The 19,018-nt window shown below is 40.1% G+C and overlaps 1 protein-coding gene across 2 annotated transcripts; it reads left to right on the top strand.

Moving 5' to 3' along the window:
- The first annotated feature begins 6,316 nt into the window (after positions 1-6,316).
- Positions 6,317-16,920, top strand: LOC139983133 (PIN2/TERF1-interacting telomerase inhibitor 1-like). 2 transcript variants are annotated; one of them, XM_071996508.1, is made up of 5 exons: positions 6,317-6,363; positions 11,793-11,915; positions 12,933-13,098; positions 13,926-14,031; positions 15,198-16,920. In XM_071996508.1, the coding sequence occupies exons 1-5, from the start codon at positions 6,342-6,344 to the stop codon at positions 15,759-15,761; spliced, it is 981 nt and encodes a 326-aa protein (XP_071852609.1). In that variant the 5' UTR covers positions 6,317-6,341; the 3' UTR covers positions 15,762-16,920. The 2 variants fall into 2 exon arrangements, with proteins under 2 accessions (XP_071852609.1, XP_071852608.1); XM_071996507.1 differs by lacking the exon at positions 6,317-6,363 and adding an exon at positions 6,429-6,705.
- Positions 16,921-19,018: the final 2,098 nt, after the last annotated feature.

The raw sequence follows: 19,018 nt of genomic DNA on the forward strand, positions 1-19,018 counted from the left end.
TGAACACTCGGGAAGGGCCGTTTCCGGCCATCTGAGGGGTTTGTAAAACCAAAAATTTTCTAAAAGTACGCTCCGCGCCAACCGATGGTGGCGCTCCGCTCAGATAGCCGTGCATACAACTTTGCAAATCCTGGCTAAGCCCGTGACTTTTAACGAATTTCTGTGAGTCAAACTCAAAGCATTTTCGAATGGAAAAAATTTGTTAAGATATTAACAAGAAAAAAAAACTCTAATTCGGAAGATTCCTATACATTAGCAACTAGCATGATTTCACCTCATTTTGTCTCAAAAGAAAACTTGTTCCTTGTTTCCCAATTTGCGCATTGGATATTGCAGTGCTAGTATGCATATTTTCCTTGAGGGGGGGGGGGGGGACGTTGATGGAGTGATGTGTATACACAAATAAGATAATACAATAAGAGTTATAAAGGGTACTGAATATAACGCTGCATCATTCCAATCGAATTTCTGCAAAGTGCCCTTTGATGTCGGTGCCCCCCAGATTAAAAGTGCTTCCGCCGCCCTTGACCTGGATATCCCCGACATGAGTGTATAAAAGAAACATTTTCTTTTTCATGGATGGTGGGGGGAGGGGGGAGTGTTTACAAGCCTAGAAGTACAGGTTTATCATATTCTTTGTTATATTTTATACTTTTTTGTGAGACAAATTGCAGTCTCACCCGACACAGCGACATTATCCCGCCTACGTGTCGTTGAACAATGTTTTTCTGGAGGTAGCTGAGTACTGTGTTAAAATAATAAATAAGGTAACTAAATATAGCAGCTTAAAAAATATACTGTCCCATTTTTCCCCTTCAAAGTGATGTTACCATTTTTTCTTCTTCTAATTTACCAAATTTTTGGGGAACTGTAAATTTCTAAAACGTGAGATTATAAAATAAAGAATGTTTAGATGCAACTTGCAAGGCCTCAGAAGTGCCGTTTCCGGCAATCTGAGAGGCATTGCGTGCCAAAAATTTTCTTGTTCGCTACGCGCCAACCGATGGTGGCGCTCCGCTTAGATAGTGTCACGGGAACTTTCGGGCACAAAAAGTTCTGCCCCCCCCAAACTGAAATGGTCCCGTACGCCTTTGATGTCAACTTCACTCAAGTTAAAAGTCTGGCTGAGTTGACAAGGCCAGTCAGCATGAAAGAGAAATTTTTTTTTTGCATTTCTGTCACCAAAGTTGCACATCTTTTTGGTTGCTATTTTGCCTCACAGGTGCCATCTCCTGCGATCTGGGGGGTGCTGAAATCTCAAATTTTCTCTGTACGCTCCGCGCCAACCAAGGTGGTGCTCCGCTCAGATAGTAACCTCCGGCCCCCCCCCACAAGAAAGAACAGCCCCCCCATGGCCCCCCCACTCAAAAAATCCTAGCTACGCCACTGATGGTTGGGCGAAATGACCATGCTGGTTGGGCGAAATGACCATGCTGGTTGGGCGAAATGACCAGCCTGGTTGGGCGAAATGACCAGCCTGGTTGGGCGAAATGGTTGTTGGGCGAAGTGACTAGAAAGCTGTCAGTTGATACCAAAATTTACCGACAGTGAGTTTGGTTTATTTCCTTCTTAGCACGGTTGGCGCCACTAAATTGCCCCCAAAAAAGTGCCTCTTTACCAAGAAACTCATGTACGTGGAAGAGTCTGTTAAAGTTTCGCTCGTGTGGAAATGTCTCATCAAAGCACTGAAACTTACTGGCATTTCACCAAGGGCGTAGGAACCGGGGGGCTGGGGGGGGGGGCGCCAGCCCCCCCAATGAAAAATATGGGGGGCGGAAGTATCATTCCGCCCCCCCCCCCCCCTCTCCGCAAGTCAGAAAACCCCTTTTTCATTTCTCAAAATCTCATTTGGAGCACCAAATTGCATCTAAGGCCAGGTGAAAATGCAAAATTCTTTACAAAATGGAGTGAGTGTTGAAGTGTGCTTTATTGCACCAAATTGCATCTGAGGCCACCTGGAAATGCAAAAAAAAATCCAAAGGGGAAGGGGACACCCCCTCCCCTTAGACCCCTCCCCCAGGCCGGCCATCAGTCCTCAGCCCCCCCCCCCCCCCCCACTCAAAAGTACCTTCCTACGCCACTGCATTTCACAGCACCATCTTGATGAAACTTCGAATAAGAAAGTCTAAAGTTCTGATGGGATGCAGTATAGTCTGTATATAGGCCCCAAATTAGAGCACGCTATAATTTCAAGATGTTTTCAAAAAGTGCTTTCCTGGAGGATTTTATTCTCCAAATTGTTCTCAAACAGAACACACAAGGTCTTGACTGCATGCCCCAATGAGGTGGTAATAAAAATAGTTTAAGAATTTTGATAACAGGTGACCATATTTGAGTATCTAGCATATTTGGGGCCAATACCAGGCGCGTATCCAGGGGGGGGTTGGGGGCGCACGCCCCCGGTAAGAAAAATAGGAGAGAGAAAAAGAGGGGGAAAAGAGGAGGAGGAGAGGAAGGAAGGAAGGGAAAAGAAAAAGAAGAAAGAGAGAAAGAAAAGGAGGGAGTAGAAGAAAAACGCCAAGACACCGGGAAGAGAAGAGGAACAGTGACATAATTACAGCGCTGATCCCTATTATATTGTAATATTGTGACGAGCCCGGCTCCTCCGATAGTAATACTATATCGGGACTCGCGATAGAACGGTACTGGGGTTATCTTGATGCCGTATTTTATGCTTCTTCAGGAGATGTCTCGAAGGGGCGATAGAGGAAAACAATGAGTTCTCAGAAAAACAAGTTGACGAAATATGATTTGATTATTGATTCGGTATAATTTCTTCTCTGTCGATTCTCTTACAAACAAAATTACAATGATTTGACTCCGTCAATTACGCAATTAGAAGGAGTGATGAAATGGTGACGAAGCAATGACGAAGCGACGAACTGATGACGGAATGCAGAACATGCGAAACCATGCCGCCTTTTATACCTTACTCTACCGAGAATCCCTCTGCGCACAATCAGAAGGCAGCCAATAACCTGACCATCCTGTATTAGCTAACGATATAAAAATTAGTCTAGCAAACACTGATCTGCCCTGATTGGTTGGGAGTTTGGAAGTCCACCCCTTTCTATGGAAACTTCCATACCACGTGAGAAGAAGCTTCTCGAATGTTCTACAGACACAATGGAATCTATTTTGGGAAAAGGCCCTGTGACACGATTCAATAAGATAGTTAAAACTTCTCGTGGGAAAACTGAATCCATGACCTAGATAAATATATAAGGGGCCTGTAAGGTGTCTCGATGGAGTGTTTCGGGAACATCAAGAGGCAGTATTACTATTTCATAACAATATACACGGTAGCCAGTGACGGATCGAGGATTTCGAGAGGGGCGTGCGCCTCACCCTACCCCTTACACCGACAACCCCATTTTGACGTTTCCATTTTCCTCTCTCACTAATGTGTATATACCATAAGTGGTATATCATAACGCGTGTGTGTGTATGGACGAGTCGTCGGGGAACATGACGCATTTCGGTATTAGACCAGGATCTATATGCGAACTGCACTAGACCTATGTCCTTCGATGTAGCACTGCCATCCAGAGATAAAATGTTAGACACTCCGACCTGAATGCTAAATGTTACCGGCCCAATCCTAGTACCGTACCTCGTAAAATCATAGGCGTAGGAGCCCAATTTTATTTGTGGGGGCGGGGGGGGGGGGGGCTGTAAGTCCGCAACCTCGGGGTTATTTTCGACAAACACATGAAAATGGATAAACATATCAGTAAAGTTTGCATGACTGGTTTCTATTTTAAATCTAAAGAAGATTAGGAAACATATGTCTTCTAGAACTATGAGCACATTGGATCATTCATTCATTCACAGCCATTTGGATTATTGCAATAGTTTGCTCCATGGTATTCCAGGGTATCTGATTCAGAGACTGCAACGTCTGCAGAACAGCGCAGCCAGGCTTGTTGTAGACTGCTATGACTTCAACACACCATCGTTGAGTATCCTCCATTCTTTGCACTGGTTTCCTAGTGTTGAATTCCGAATTAAGTTCAAAGTACTGCTCCTGGTGTATAAGTGCATTCATGAAATGGCACCCGCCTATTTGTCAGACGATCTGTCCTTCCAGGTCAATACTCGTTATACCTTGCGTTCTAGCAATACACTCACTCTCACTGTTCCCAGAACTAAACTGAAAACCTATGGCGACCGCGCGTGCCTTTCCATCAGCCGGGCCCAAGCTCTGGAATGGTCTGCCCATATCTGTGCGGAGTTTTCGTTTCGTTTCGTTTCGTTTATTTCACTTTTTTTTCTTTTTTTTACAATTACATTCACAATAATGTATAATACCAATGTCAAAGAAAGAAAAAAAGCATGGAAAATCTGAAAAAGCTACGCTTGTACACTCATAAAGTGCAGATTCACCCACTCTCAGTCAGTTCAAGTCTTGCTTGAAGACTCATTTTTTCAAGTTGGCGTTCTATTAGGGTTGTACAGCGCTATTGAATACTTCGTAGATTTTAGCGCTTTATAAGTTCATTTATACTTGCCCAAAAACTAACCAAAATGTTTCGCACGCTCCGCGCGCGTTCAACTGCAATGTACAGAACATATTAGGCATGCATCGGTTATTACATCGCAGGCCAATTACATACAATCATTTGCCGTGTTATTACCCTTTCATATTGGTTATCATTTTGAAAAATGTCCCACATACAGTAGGGTGTTTGGTTATCAAATTAGACGAATGTTAGTCGACGACTTTGAGTATTTGTCCCCGGTTTACCGATTTCGAGAACTAGATCCCCACACTAATTGAATAGTGCGACAAAAGGGTGTGTAAGTATATGGGACTACCATCAATAGTTCCTAGTATAGAATGTGTTGCAAATGTTGCTTCTGTAGTTTTTTTTTAAAGGATTATTGTAACCTACAAAATTGAGAAATTTGGCACCATTTTGCATCTATAGGCATTCCTTAACTTCCAAAAAATCTCAGGGGACACCCCTCCCCATGAACCCCTCCCCCAGGACGGCGATCACTATGTAAGTAATATATCAATGAATAATTGGCCGGTCTAGGTGAAAAATGCCCGGGCCGGTTTTAAGCTCCTCCACACGCAGCGCTGACACGCGGCTGCATATGTATATATGTGTCAAGTATCATTTATCTACGGCCGGATGCATGCATAAAAGTTTGGGCACTAACGACCCATACATAATTTACTTGTTAACCGTATAGTGGTAGGTCTATAATGTTTAAAACTTACAGACATATACGCACACATCGGTATAGTGTTACTCGTCTGGATGCGGCAATGTCATTTCGATCACTCGAAACGATAATTTTCAAAATTTCCAAATGTTTCTTCATATTCTTTTATTTAAACATGTACAGACGGTTACTTAGTTCAGATGTACACTATTTGCATTAGTATTGCTGTTTTTATTTTTAAATCAGGGACGGAGACGATTAATCTTGCTGGGTCCCAATTAAGTTTGTACCCAATCCGAGGGCAACAATTAACGTTGTTCCTGACTCCCAGTGACTCTCCTGTACACGTGCTGTACATTCCTACACGTGCTGTACATATGTGATCATGGTGAAGTATCATGTCACAAAGAGCTGTTTAACGTTCCATTTTCAAAATCATCCATGCTGTGGGGTGGGGGATTTTTGAAAGGTCCTTCCGACTGACTTAGGATCAAGGGCATGAACCTTTAAGGAAGGGGCATGAACCATGAAGGAAGGGGCAGAGGCGAATGAAGAATGCTATGAAAGAACTTATATGCGGCATCTGGAGTCGTTGCCGACTCGAAATTGGTGGAGGGGGGGGGGTGGGGGGCACTCCGCTGCAGTACTTAATTTGTGGGAGGCTTAAAATGAGGGAAGGGTGGGTTTACAGCCCGGCTGAAGGTAAACAATCCCCACTCATCGAACCATTTCCCGACTAACGATGGGACTGAGTTGGGGTAGATCACCGGCTCCCGGGCATTTGCGCCCGCCACAGGAGCAGGTCACCAGAATATAGGGGAGTACCTATTACCTATAGGGATGGTGGTGTTTATACTTCCATTCTGCAGCTTACGCAGCTATAAACTATGGTGTATAGCTATCAACTTACTTCTGTAGAAATAAGGATATCTGGAATTTGCTGATTGTTGTTAATAACGTGCCGTAATCGTATTTTTCTCTTCAACTTATCAAATCAGCGGCAGACTGCAAATAGCTCCTATTTTCAAATCGACTAGACCTCCAAATAGCTTTATATTGTCTTATAAGCAATACACTGTGTCCGCGTTCTTCTTAGTTCAATTTCTATGATCACCAGAGCCGTATATTGCTCTGATGATCACAGTGTAGTAGCGCCACCCTTTCATATGAGTTTGAAAACGACTTCCAGTAAGTAGAGTCGACACATGTTCGTGTTACGCAATTCTAGACGTGTCCGAAATTCCATATGTGTGAATAGCTAGCCAATAATGTACTGTACGCGTATAGAGAGGTATTGGTCGGGTACGCATTATAGTAGAGAAATATTTACTACGAAGATCTTAAATTCTGAACGAAAATGCTCGCTGGCCCGAGGAAAAAACAGAAGATATCAGTGGACCCTAGGAATAAAAATTGGATCGAGGGTAGGCTGTGCTAAGTTACAATGCCCCAGTTACTGTAGTGTATGCATAACGTCACATTCACAGCAGGCAGTATCATGCGGTTCTAGGCTAGGCGTAAGACTAACCGGTAATACACGAGCCTACCCTATCAATTATCATAGACCTGCATGCATAACTTTTTTTTCTGCAGATGAATTTTTCACCAGTAACTTTGGACTCCGCTGTAGGGTAGCCTAGGTCTAACTTAGGTAAACTGTATTTACACAATTACTTATGAACGTGTGGCAAGCATGTTATATAACTTGTTATAAAGCAAAGTAGATTGATCAATTCAAGACCCTGGTACTACTACTACTACAGTAGTAGTAGTAGTAGAACTAGTACGTACAGTAGTGGTAATAGTAAAGGCTTCATAATTGATGCACCTTTGTAATTGACGCACCTTTAAATATTACTAGCAACGAAACAGCAGGCAACTTTAACTTCTTGCAGTCAAGCAGAGTTACATAATTGATATGTTTTAATCCATTTCATTTTCAGGTAAATGCTGATCAAATTGTGTTTTTTTTATAAGCTTTTAACACCCTCCCCCCAGTTTTGCAGAATTTCTTTTGGCATTTGGAAATCTTACTCTCTAAAAATAACCAAAATTACCTCAATATAATACCACTACTCTCTGGAACCTGACCTGTCTTGCCTTAGAGGCTCAGAGCATAGCAAACAGCATCCAAAGTCAATGGATGTATACTAAGGCCTACACTGCAGTTAGCTTATCGACGAATGTGTCAATTTAAGGTTATGAAAGAACTTGACGTTTTGAGGTCTAGCTCTGCTCAATTGTAAGTTGCATATAGGCACAGAACCGTAACTATTTTGAGATCATTACATTTCTGAGGCACTACACATATGAAAAAGGAATACATTTGAGGGTGATTTCGTTTTTTCGTAATCAAATTAATCAATCAAATTCTAAAGTGTGCCAATTATGAGCCCACCATGCTGCTAGACCTAGTATTACAAAAATCATTGTGAAATGACGTTACTGCACCCTACCATTCTACATGGAAAAATTATCAGTCTTTGAATGCTGTGTCAAGATATACTGTAGCCTATAGTCTAACGCAAAACAGTCATGGTTTGATTCAAATATTTTTTTTTTTTTTTTTTTTAGTTTTTTCAAAAACTCACAATGCTGTGCAGTGACTGTGTAGGGTCCTAGCTTGTTTATCCTATCTAAGGCTAGTCTATTTTACTTGCTGGCATACAGTAGACTATTCTGGTCACTGTTAGTGCTAGTTTACTGAGGATAGCCATCTATGGCATTGTTGGTATTCTATCTATTGTTTACACTGTAGCTTGAGTTATGTTTGGAAGCTTTTATGGCCAGGTCAATTGGAGAGTACCCAGGTGCACATACACTGGTGTGATCCCATGTTATACAGGTGTAGATGTTTGTGAGAGGTGGAATGACCTAGTGGGAGTGGTCAGTGGTCTTCCACCTACCAATAGGGTTGTGTGTTGTACTAGGGTGTTGGTTTATGTTAGTGTTAATTTGTTATGTATGTTGGAGATGATGTTACAAGAGAATAATATAGAGCAGAGCTCCTCCAGCCTCCAAGCTGTCAACTTGTCTTGTGTCATTCTTTGTTGATTGCATATGTTTTAGTTTGTTCTGTTACTGCTCCGTCACTACAACTACACTGAGCACTCTGAGAAATATCAAACATATCGTTTCTCTTTGCATGGTATGTGCATTTGTTTAGATGAACCTTAGCTGTACACATACTGTACATGTACACATGTCATTGTTAAGGGGCTGCTTTATTGGTTCCAATTGTACTGTAGCAAGCTATAACTAGGAAAGATTTGTGATTATGTAATCGACCGGCCATGGTCGTCAATTGACCTCGCGCTCAACAATATGCCTGCATAGCTTCTTAACACCATTAGGCTCTTTGTGTTAATAACACTGTGTGGGAATATTTTCATGTTTATGTGTGTAGTTTATCATACCCTCAAACGAGAAAAAATATGTGGCAAGCATTGCAGACTAATTGGTAAACAGAGGTCATGTTACGACCAAGGCAAGTCGATTAAATGTAATCTCAAGAAACTTTTCCATAATAGCGTGCTATAGTTGTGGTCTATACAGCAGACCTTTAAACTGTATATGCTGCTATATACTGTATGCCAGAAGCAGAAATGGAAGATGTTGCAGACATTTACAGTACTTAGTTACTTTTTGAACATAAAAAGAGATAACTAATAGGAAAAACAGGTGAAAACTTAAGATCTGCATGGTTTTAAAATGAGATAAGCCTATTTAAGAAATAACTCGATTTAAGGTCTACTGTACATAATAATGTTTTGAAAGAATATTGTTGATCAATTGATACATAAAATATGTTACTATTACAATGTTGTTAATGGTAGAGTCAGTAAAATGATATGGGTTGTATGGCCAAAAATTGCTGACCCCCAATGTCAGTGAAGAGTTAAAGGTCAATAGTGACCAACTGTACTGTATATATGCAATACCATTTTACCACAGTGACGGGTAATACCATATATATGTGCTAAAGATATTTTCATCAAGTGCGACTACTGTATTGTATTCACAAGATTCAGCAATGAAAGAGTTTGATGCATTCATCAGCCTTTACAACTGTTTGGTGACATATTTATGTGTGTGTATAAACAGTCGCTATTAACATGTTACTGGGCAGGTCCAAGCTATTGTATCCCTAGAAGCCAAATTTCAAACTTTACTGAAGCACCCTAAATGTGGTGTCATGTTAAAGCTGAATTATTGAAGTTTCAGATTTTTATAATTTTTTTAATTGTTTTGCCTATTCGAACAATTACAGCCGGCTAATTTGCATAAATTCAAATTGCAGTGTGACGTACGGGACATTTGGAATCCTATTTCCCTGCCAGCAATATGAACTTATTGAATATTAGTTATGTGGGACATGATACACCCTTCCTTCCAATAATTTTGACATATTATGTTTGGGGGTTCATTAATTAAATATGCTAATTAGCTAGTGTCCAAATACTGATGTCCCGTACGTCACAATTTTCAGCACTTTTTTTCAAGTTTTGATATGGAGGAACAATTTTTTTTGGGTGATATTCTGTAAAGTTCTAATTAAGAACATTGTTCAACAAAATCCATCCCAAAAAAATTGAAATAATATTCACAGCAAATCTAATTATCAAAATTAAAAATGTGACGTACGGGACAAAATGTGACGTACGGGACATAGTGTTGGGGAAACCCTGTACTTATACATAATAAACATGCATGGGCTCCAATGGGGACCTCTATTGGTATGGAAACCTTCCAATGCTTACAAATTTATTTTGTTGAAAGCTGGTAGTTGCAACTAATAATCCCTGCATGCCTGAAGAGCACATCATGGCTTCAAATAAACTATTGACCGATGACCACCAACAGCCCAAGTGTTGTTCAATAAACTATCGGGAAGACAATTGTGTGTGTGTGTGGGATACAGAATCATCTACAATGCTATTCAACATTGACATTGAATGAGGACGACTTCAAGAATGTTGAGTTTGCATTTCAACTTTTCTTAGGCCTATTGTGAACTTAGTGTGACTATCATGACTGCGCAACAATGTTCTTGTGTCCTGAACTTAGTTAGTAGACATTGAGATTTTTAGTTACAAGTGTAGAGTTTCGCTAGCCCAATTTTTGCAGAGGACAATCACTCATGAGTTTGTTCAATATTCAGTATTAAGTCTATAGAGTTTTCTTTGTTGTACTAGTGTCATAGATGGACATTACGTTGATGTTACTGTGGAGATTTTGATATGTTTTGAATGGGATGGATCATATTTCAACTTCAGGGTCAATAGTGGGGAGTATGATACAGTGTTGTACAGTATATACCAAAACAGTTTTGCACCAAAACTTTGCATCTTGAATCATTTGTGGTCTAACAAAGCTAGAATTGATGTTATGAGTATTTGGTCTGGTAACCAGTATTAGGTCTATAGAGTTTTCATAGATGGACATTATGTGGACGTTACTGTGGACATTTTGGTATGTTTTGAATGGGATGGATCATATTTCAACTTCAGGGTCAATAGTGGGGAGTATGATACAGTGTTGTACAGTATATACCGAAACAGTTTTGCATCAAAACTTTGCATCTTGGATCATTTGTGGTCTAACGAGGCTAGAATTGATGTATTGAGTATTTGGTCTGGTAACCAGTATTAGGTCTATAGAGTTTTCTTTCTTGTACTAGTTTCATAGATGGACATTATGTGGACGTTACTGTGGACATTTTGGTATGTTTTGAATGGGATGGATCATATTTCAACTTCAGGGTCAATAGTGGGGAGTATGATACAGTGTTGTACGTTATGTACCAAAACAGTTTTGCACCAAAAACTTTGCATCTTGGATCATTTGTGGTCTAACAAAGCTAAAATTGATGTTATGAGTATTTGATGAATGTGTAGAGTAGATTTATACTTTACGCATTCCATGTTTTATGTAGTGGAATGATCTCACAAGTACAGTCACTGCTCTTTTCGATCCCAGAAAGAAGGAAATATGGCATGAAATTACCAATGACATTGTTCTGGCATATCCAAATTAATGTTTTTATGTAGAAATCAGCTTGTTATGGTATATTCAGGAATAAAAATATGAGTTTTCATAGTCAATTTTTATTTGGACAAATTGTCCCGTACGTCACTTGTCCCATACGTCACAGGACAATTTTCATTTGTGTAATCACTGAACTGGAATGGCTTCATATTTTTTTCTAATATGTTACAACTTAGCCCTTGGAAGGTTAGGCTATTCACTAGTTATAACAGCTTGATCACTGCCCTCCTACTTTCAGAGGGATTTCAGCTTTGCTCTTTAGTAAAAAAAACACAAAATTCTCTGGTCCCGTACGTCACACTGTACATTAATTAAGATGGGACCTAATTAAAGCAAGTGTAGGAAATCTTCATGAGTTTGTAATACAGTAGCAGCAATAACAAATATTAAAACCTAAAAAAGTTTCTGGAAAATAGATTTTTTATAACTTTTAGAAACATTTAAGTCTCTGAAATGTCCCGTACGTCACAGTGCAAATAGCTTGGACCTGCCCTACTATGTACATTACTCAGCCTTCAAGATCTGGAAATGACTTGTACAGTCTCTTTTGGTTGATGTTATTCTCACAGATCCCAACCAGTTTGGACGTCGGTTGATGGAGAGGATGGGATGGAGCGATGGTAAAGGATTGGGATCAAAAGAAGATGGAGAGAAAGACTTTGTGCGGGTATCGGTGAAGGGAAACACCAAAGGTAATTGGTTAGAATCAATATAATATAATATCTATGAGTGTTTGCACGGGGTATCCGGGTACCTGGTTAGCCACCTGACACTTATACTACCCGGCTTTATATATTACCCGAATCCTACGCAAAGTGTGATATTTTTGTTTTTGGCAAACCGATGGGTAGGCAAGATTTCTCATTGACTACTGTACAGTAAGTGTGATATTAGGCTACCATGTGGTCAAAGATAACAGCAATAATGAAAGTATTCCATGGATATCTTATAACTGCGTCACAATTTCAGCGAATAAACAGATGGTGGTTAGGCTAGATTTCCCCATTGACTTAGTGAAGTTAGTGTGGTGTTAGGCTACCATGTGGAAGAAATTGAAAGAATTCTCACAATTATGATTTTTTTCATTTGTTTACTTCATAGAAGGAAAGACTGACAAGGAAATTTACGAGATGTTACTAATGGATTATAGACGGGATAACTAGTGGCTTTATAGTAAATGTTTAAATTTCAAATGCGATCAAATTTCAGGAATCGTGCAATCCCATGGCTAATGCGAACCCTGGGCCTGCATAATAAATAGTAGTAGTAAAAACTGTCTAAGAGCTAAATTGGATATTAATATGGTCTAGCAAACATAAGCAATGGCGGCAGTGCGATGTTAGTAGTCGTGCTAATTATATGAAGTTATTATTATTAAGTTAATGAAAGAAATAAAAGCAAATAGAAGGTTTACACCTTATCTTACACCTATTTGAATGTGAAAATATTGTCAGTGGAGAATATAACTCATTTAGTATAGCATCGAATATGTAATACTCTTAAGATTCAAATGTCCCTCTCCCTTCCCTCTCCAATCTACCCCTCTCCCTCCCTTTCACTTCCCCTCTCCCTCTCTCACTCTCTACGCCCACTTTCTCCTTCATTTTCTCATATCCTGCCTTCAACTTCCCTCTCCCTGTCCCCTCCCCATTTTTTTTTTCAGCACCACTAGTACTAGCGTCTAACAGTATGGTCTCATTTTTTTCCAGGTCTCGGTTTCAACCGTAACGAGGAAGAGAACTGGATTTCACATCAGGATGATTTCAACGACCTCTTATCTCAGCTCCACCATGAACACAGCAGCCAGGGGGAAGAGGTATCAGACAACCCTAAAAGCATTGAAGAAAAATCCAAGAATTCAAGAAAACGGGTCCAGTGAGTCATGTGTACATGTTTTAAATGGTAGAGTAACTAGAGTTGTATCAGCCACCACTCCCTCCCCCAAATTATGTAAATTGTGATCAACACAGACAAAGCAGAACATACAGTAGTTCTGAGAATGGGCCGAGAGGCAGCAATATAGAGAGTTTTATATATAGATTTGATGAAATTTGGAAAGAACCTTACTTATATTATATATTTGTGGGTCATGCATGACTTGTCAAATCACGGATAGCTGTCGCTGGACCCTCTGCAAAATGACCACCCTCATTTCATGTTTAGAGCACCAAGAAATAAGCATATTCTGAAAATATCAGTTGCGTTGCTTCAAACTTGGCCACCATGGCATTTGAGCATATTCTTGATTATGTTAGGTCCGATTTCTCAGCAATTAAGCATCCTACTACCTTTCTATTACAGCCTATAAATTCTTTCCCATAGAATGGAAAATGAACAAAATATTAGATTATAATTAAAGGCCCAGATTCGCCCCAAGCCGCTTGCCGCGCTCTGAAAAAGTTAACACACCCTTTAAGCATTGTCTTGTGAAGTTAAATCAACTTAAAGATGCCAAAATATTCAACTTTTACATTTTTTGCTAAATATGTGCTATTCATGTTATACAAGGGAAGTCTGGTCATCTTTTGGGAATTGCTGTTAATTTTGTTTTATTAAAAGAAAAAGTACAAAGACAATATTATGTTTTTGTTTTGTTTGTCATTTTAATAATGCAATAATAATTACAACTCACCATTAACACTCAGAATATATTCATGGGTGCTAACAGACAGTTGTGATCTTCTTTTATATCTTTACTCCAGTTACAAGAAGTTTACCCGCGGAAAGGATTTAGCCAATCGCAGTGTCGATGACATGAACTGTATCTTAGGGAAACGATCGGGCTCGTCAACTCCCCAAAATCTATCAGTAAGTCTAACGTCCTGTATGCGACAATGTTTTTCTTGGCAAAAAGTGGATGGCTATAATGTTTGAGTGCAGGTTGTTTCTCTTGGCAAGAAATCGGACAAGGACAGGCATGATTCAGTTTGTCCTTGGAAAACAATGTTAGAAAGTAATGTGTGAATCCAGTGATAACACAGAGACCAGATTCAGTGGTTGTACTCGAGTCAGGTCATGTGCTGGCAATGACTCTCGTCCGCCTGAAAATGAAATGACAAGGTTCTGACTCCCAACTCGTACATACCTGTTTTTGGGTACTGTATATGGGTGAGAAAGTTACATAGCTATGAAACAGTATATGCTTCTTTAGCTAAGCATTTGGGAATCATTTATACTAAGAGGACAATGATATTCTTACAACCTTTTTTATCCATTCTGATTAAAAGTTTATAGCAAGAGTGCATTGTCAGAAAAGCAAACAGATAAAATTGTGCCATGTTTGCAAGAAGAAGTCAAGAAGGTTATCTCATGTCAAAAAAGCTGTTGAAAGTTATTAACCTTCCTAGTATCACATATTAACTACTGTACAGTTTACCTGGAAGTAGTAAAAACTGTCAATGGTAAAACCGAGTCTTTCTTTTGCAGTTTTCGTGGAACTAACAAGGGCTGTCAAATGACAAAAAAAATCTTTCAGCAGCTACATGATTTCTAGTACCATGAAGGCATGTTTGTTGTTATTGTGTTATGAGCAGCATCATGTGCCCCCAACCTTACCATAAACCTAACAAGTGTCACTTTTCATACAAAAGTGCACCCATTGTGCAATGAAGAATACCTCTTTCCCATTTTTTCCCATTAAAAAGTGCCCTTTAATTGAAAACTTGAAATACCCTCTTGTTGAAAATTAAGAAAATGTTATTGATAAGTGCCAATTATTCTAAAGTATGAGGGCTTAGTGGGGGGTTGGATACACAGGATACCTTTTTCAGGACGTTTTGTGAATACCTGGCCCAGGAAAAATATGAAGAAATGGTCCAAGGCCTAATCAAGATAAAAGAGTAGGTGATTGTTGGTACTGCAGAGAGAGAGCCCCTGGCCCACCATAAAGATTGTACCCCCTTCACCCGCCACGGTCTTTCACTTAAGGAAAGGATCCATATAGCTTGACTTTCAATGCTTCCAATTTGTTTCAGGCTCCAACTTCTGACAACGAGGGTGACAACCATGGAGTGAAAACTGTAACAAACACCACCAGTGTGCAGGAATACTTTGCGCAGAAGATGAGGAAGATGAAAGAGGCGAGGAGGGTGAATGATGACCAGGCGAAGGATTCGGACATGCAGGCGGACTCCCCACCTGATCAAGAAGATGGACGCAAGGGTGTCGGCAGTGATGTGGATGAGCAGAAGAAGAGAAAGAAGAAAAAGACCAAGAAGAAGAATAAAAGGAAGTTAGATGCAGCAGACACAGGAGGGAGTCAGGAGGGAGATGTTGGAGGAAGTGAGGACTGTGAAGATGTTGGTATGGTGGGGTTTATAGGGTTTAAGAATACTACTAACAATGAGGATGGGTCGGTAGAACAACAAGAGGAGGTCGGAGAGGATCGAATGGGAGTGTCCAGGAGAGATGTAGGAGCAAATCAGTCTGAAGTTGGAAGTAATGCCTGTGACGATGATGATGTAGATGATGAGACACCGATGAAAAAGAAGAAAAAGAAAAGAAGGAAAAAGAATAACAAAGAGGTTAATATAGTATGAGTTGAACAGGGAGGGATAACAGATGGATATGTTTGTGCTGCAAGGATAAATGATGATGATGATGGTACTTTGTGGATGATGTTTGGAACTGTCCATACTGTAAGTTCTGTAGCCCAGAGAGAGAGAGAGTTGATGTGTATTGTGTGGAGGAAGAGAGATATGCAGTAGAGGATGCTACATGTGAAGAAAGGATTTCTGATGAGAGTAACTCTTTGATGAGAAAAAGTAAGAAGAAATGGTCCAAGGCCAATCAAGATAAAGAGTAGGTGATGAATGATTGTTGGTACTGCAGAGGGAGAGAGAGAGAGAGGTATGGTAAAGCATGTTATAATTAATGGACAGATTTGTGGTGAAATAGGGAGAGGCAACGGGTCATGGCCTGTGTAGATGGACAGTAGGTGATGAAGGAGTGACATGTTGGTTCTGTAAAGAAAGAGAAAGAGACCATCATTGGCTTATCAACGCCGCAAGCTGACCGAAGTCAGTCTCTAACATTCATATTTAACGTCCATGAGTATGAATTGTCAATTGTCAACAACTCTGTAACTGGACGACATACATTGGTCTTGGAGTGACTCGAACCGGGGACCTAATGATTGGAAGGCACCGGCGTTAACCACTGAGCTAACACTCCTTAGATTGTTAGGAAATGAATGTCATATGTGCGTTACCGGTAACTAATTTGTATACTATGGAATGGTTTACCTTTCATAGACTAATTTACTTTTCTACCTTCTGTTTTGAATGAACAAGTGTGCATTTATTGAATATCAGAAATATGGAGATTCATCGTCTAGATCAGAAATAAATACCTATAGATCAAAGGTCTTATCTTGCTAACAGTGGTTATTGAAACAATATAACAATTTAAATATGTGAAGGTAACCAACAATCGTGAACTTGTCCCATAAATTAGGACTTTCCAAGCCTAATTTTCGAGATCCGTTGTCGGTATGTCTGGGGATTTTAGTAGTTTGCGATTTCTTCAGTTTGGGGTGTCAGTGTAATTCTTAGTACTCGTTGCAACTTAGTTCACCAGCGAATTTAATGTCCATGTTTTAATAAACTATGTGAAATGCAGTAAAAATTAACATAAGTCGCTGCAATTGGAGACCAAGCGAAGTCAACAGTATACTAAAATAATTGCTCTTGCAACCTCTACTGCGAATCTTTGTTGTATTTTGTCTTTGCGCAAATATGATGACTCGACGATGCGTGGGGTATACGAAGATGGGGATAAGTGGAAACTGGTACACCCCGAATCAATTGTTATTTGTTTATTTATTTATTTATTTTTTTTTTGGGGGGGGGGAGGTCTGTAACTCCGAGTGGGAAATTTGTTAAATTCCAAAACGGTATAGCCAGATTACGTAGCTAATAATAAATTTGTTCATTTGATATTCAATGCTTGCTAGTGGTGAGAAGTGCAACTCTGTGGATTGCCCTCTTTTTATAGATAGCACCCATACTGGAGTCCTAACAGTGGTCCAATGTGACGAAATACATTAAATCGTCAATGTCGTGTGGTGTTTATACTGTGGTTTTTATACTGTATCCCAATGCAGGCACCTATCCAGGGTGGGGAGGGGGGTTGGGGCGCACGCCCCTCGGGTAAGAAAAAGAGGAGAAAAAAAAAGAGAAGAAGGAAGGGGAAAAAGAGGGAAAGGAACGGAAAAACTAAAGAGGAGAAGGATTGGTAGAAGAAAAACGCCAAGACATTGGGGAGAGAAAGAGAACAGTGACATAATTACAGTGCTGATCCCTATTATATACACAGGGTAGCCAGTGACGGAACAAGGATTTCGGAGGGGGCGTGTGCCTCACCATACCCCTTACACCGACAACTCCATTTTTGACGTTTCCATTTTCCATCTCTCATTAATATATATATATATATATATATATATATATATATATATATATATATATATATATATAGATAAACTCTATATATTGTCTATCATAACGCGTGTGTGTGTATGGACGCCTTTAACAATTGTGCTATGAAAACAACTGTGGCTGGTCTCGAACTCGACCGAGTCGTCGGGGAACATGACGCATTTCGGTATTAGACCAGGCTCTATATGCGAACTGCACTTGACATATGTCCTTCGATGTAACACTGCCATCCACAGATACAATGTTATACACTTCGACCTGAATGCTAATTGTTACCCCAAACCGTACAATAAATCTAAAAATAAATTCCGCATGCGATTGGAGAATTTAGCACATCTCCTAAGGATATTATGCGTTGGATCAAAGGGCGTGTCATGGGCAGGGGGGGGGGGAGGAGGGGCGATGGCGGAAGCACCAATCACTTCTTGAGATTGTCCAATCTGCATGAAAACGCACGCCCCACAACCCTACGCCCCACCCCTCTAATCGCTTCCCGATGAGTTACGAAAACCTTCGCCCGTAGTACCAAGAACTTGACAAAATCCGGCAACACACCACTTTATCATAAGCAAGTGATCGGGTTGTGTATTAGTGACGTCTAGAGGTCGTGCACTGACCTACATGCATGGAGTGTGCAACTCCCGATTTTGCAATTTCCCCAAATCAGGCCCCGAAACCCCCAAGAAATCCCAAGGACACTGTACTGTATGGATATCTAGCAATATCTAGGGATGAAAATCCCAAGATCTTCCCTAAACTGAAAGCAGGGAGAGAATTACAGCCCCCAGTATGTAATAAACTTATAACTGTGCGTCTTTTGAAATGAAAAAGAATGTGAGGCATTGCACAATAAAAAGATAAAAGTAATTTATTTCAGTCTCATTTCAGTTATTCGATATCACATATCAGTGAGCAAAATAGCGTTCCAGGATGAACAGCCTCCAAACTGTCTATGTGTGTAGTGCTTTCGGTTCGGAAGTATCTGGTATTTTTGCATTTCTTTCAACGAAGTTTCATAGTAGCCGTTAGAAACGGTTTAATATTTACACACCAATAAATTAACTGTGTCTGAATTTTCGAAAATTCCCTGACCAACATTCTACATCATACTTCCCTCTACTCGTGCAATTTTGACCGGTCTGTTAGGGTTGAAGGAGGTTTTTCTATATTGGTTGTCCATAGGTGAAATTTTGTGCAACATTATGGGTATCTTTTGAAGTGAATTTATTCACGAGAAATGTGAATTTTTAAATTCTGAATAAATAATGGGCTTAAAACCTTGAAAAGTGGGGCTGACGGGTATTGTGGGCCGCGACGTAGAATCACTTATACAAAAGCAATGATTCACAGGAGATGCG

The sequence above is a fragment of the Apostichopus japonicus genome, chromosome 16 (genome assembly GCF_037975245.1).
Source record: "Apostichopus japonicus isolate 1M-3 chromosome 16, ASM3797524v1, whole genome shotgun sequence".
Lineage (NCBI taxonomy): Eukaryota > Metazoa > Echinodermata > Holothuroidea > Aspidochirotida > Stichopodidae > Apostichopus > Apostichopus japonicus.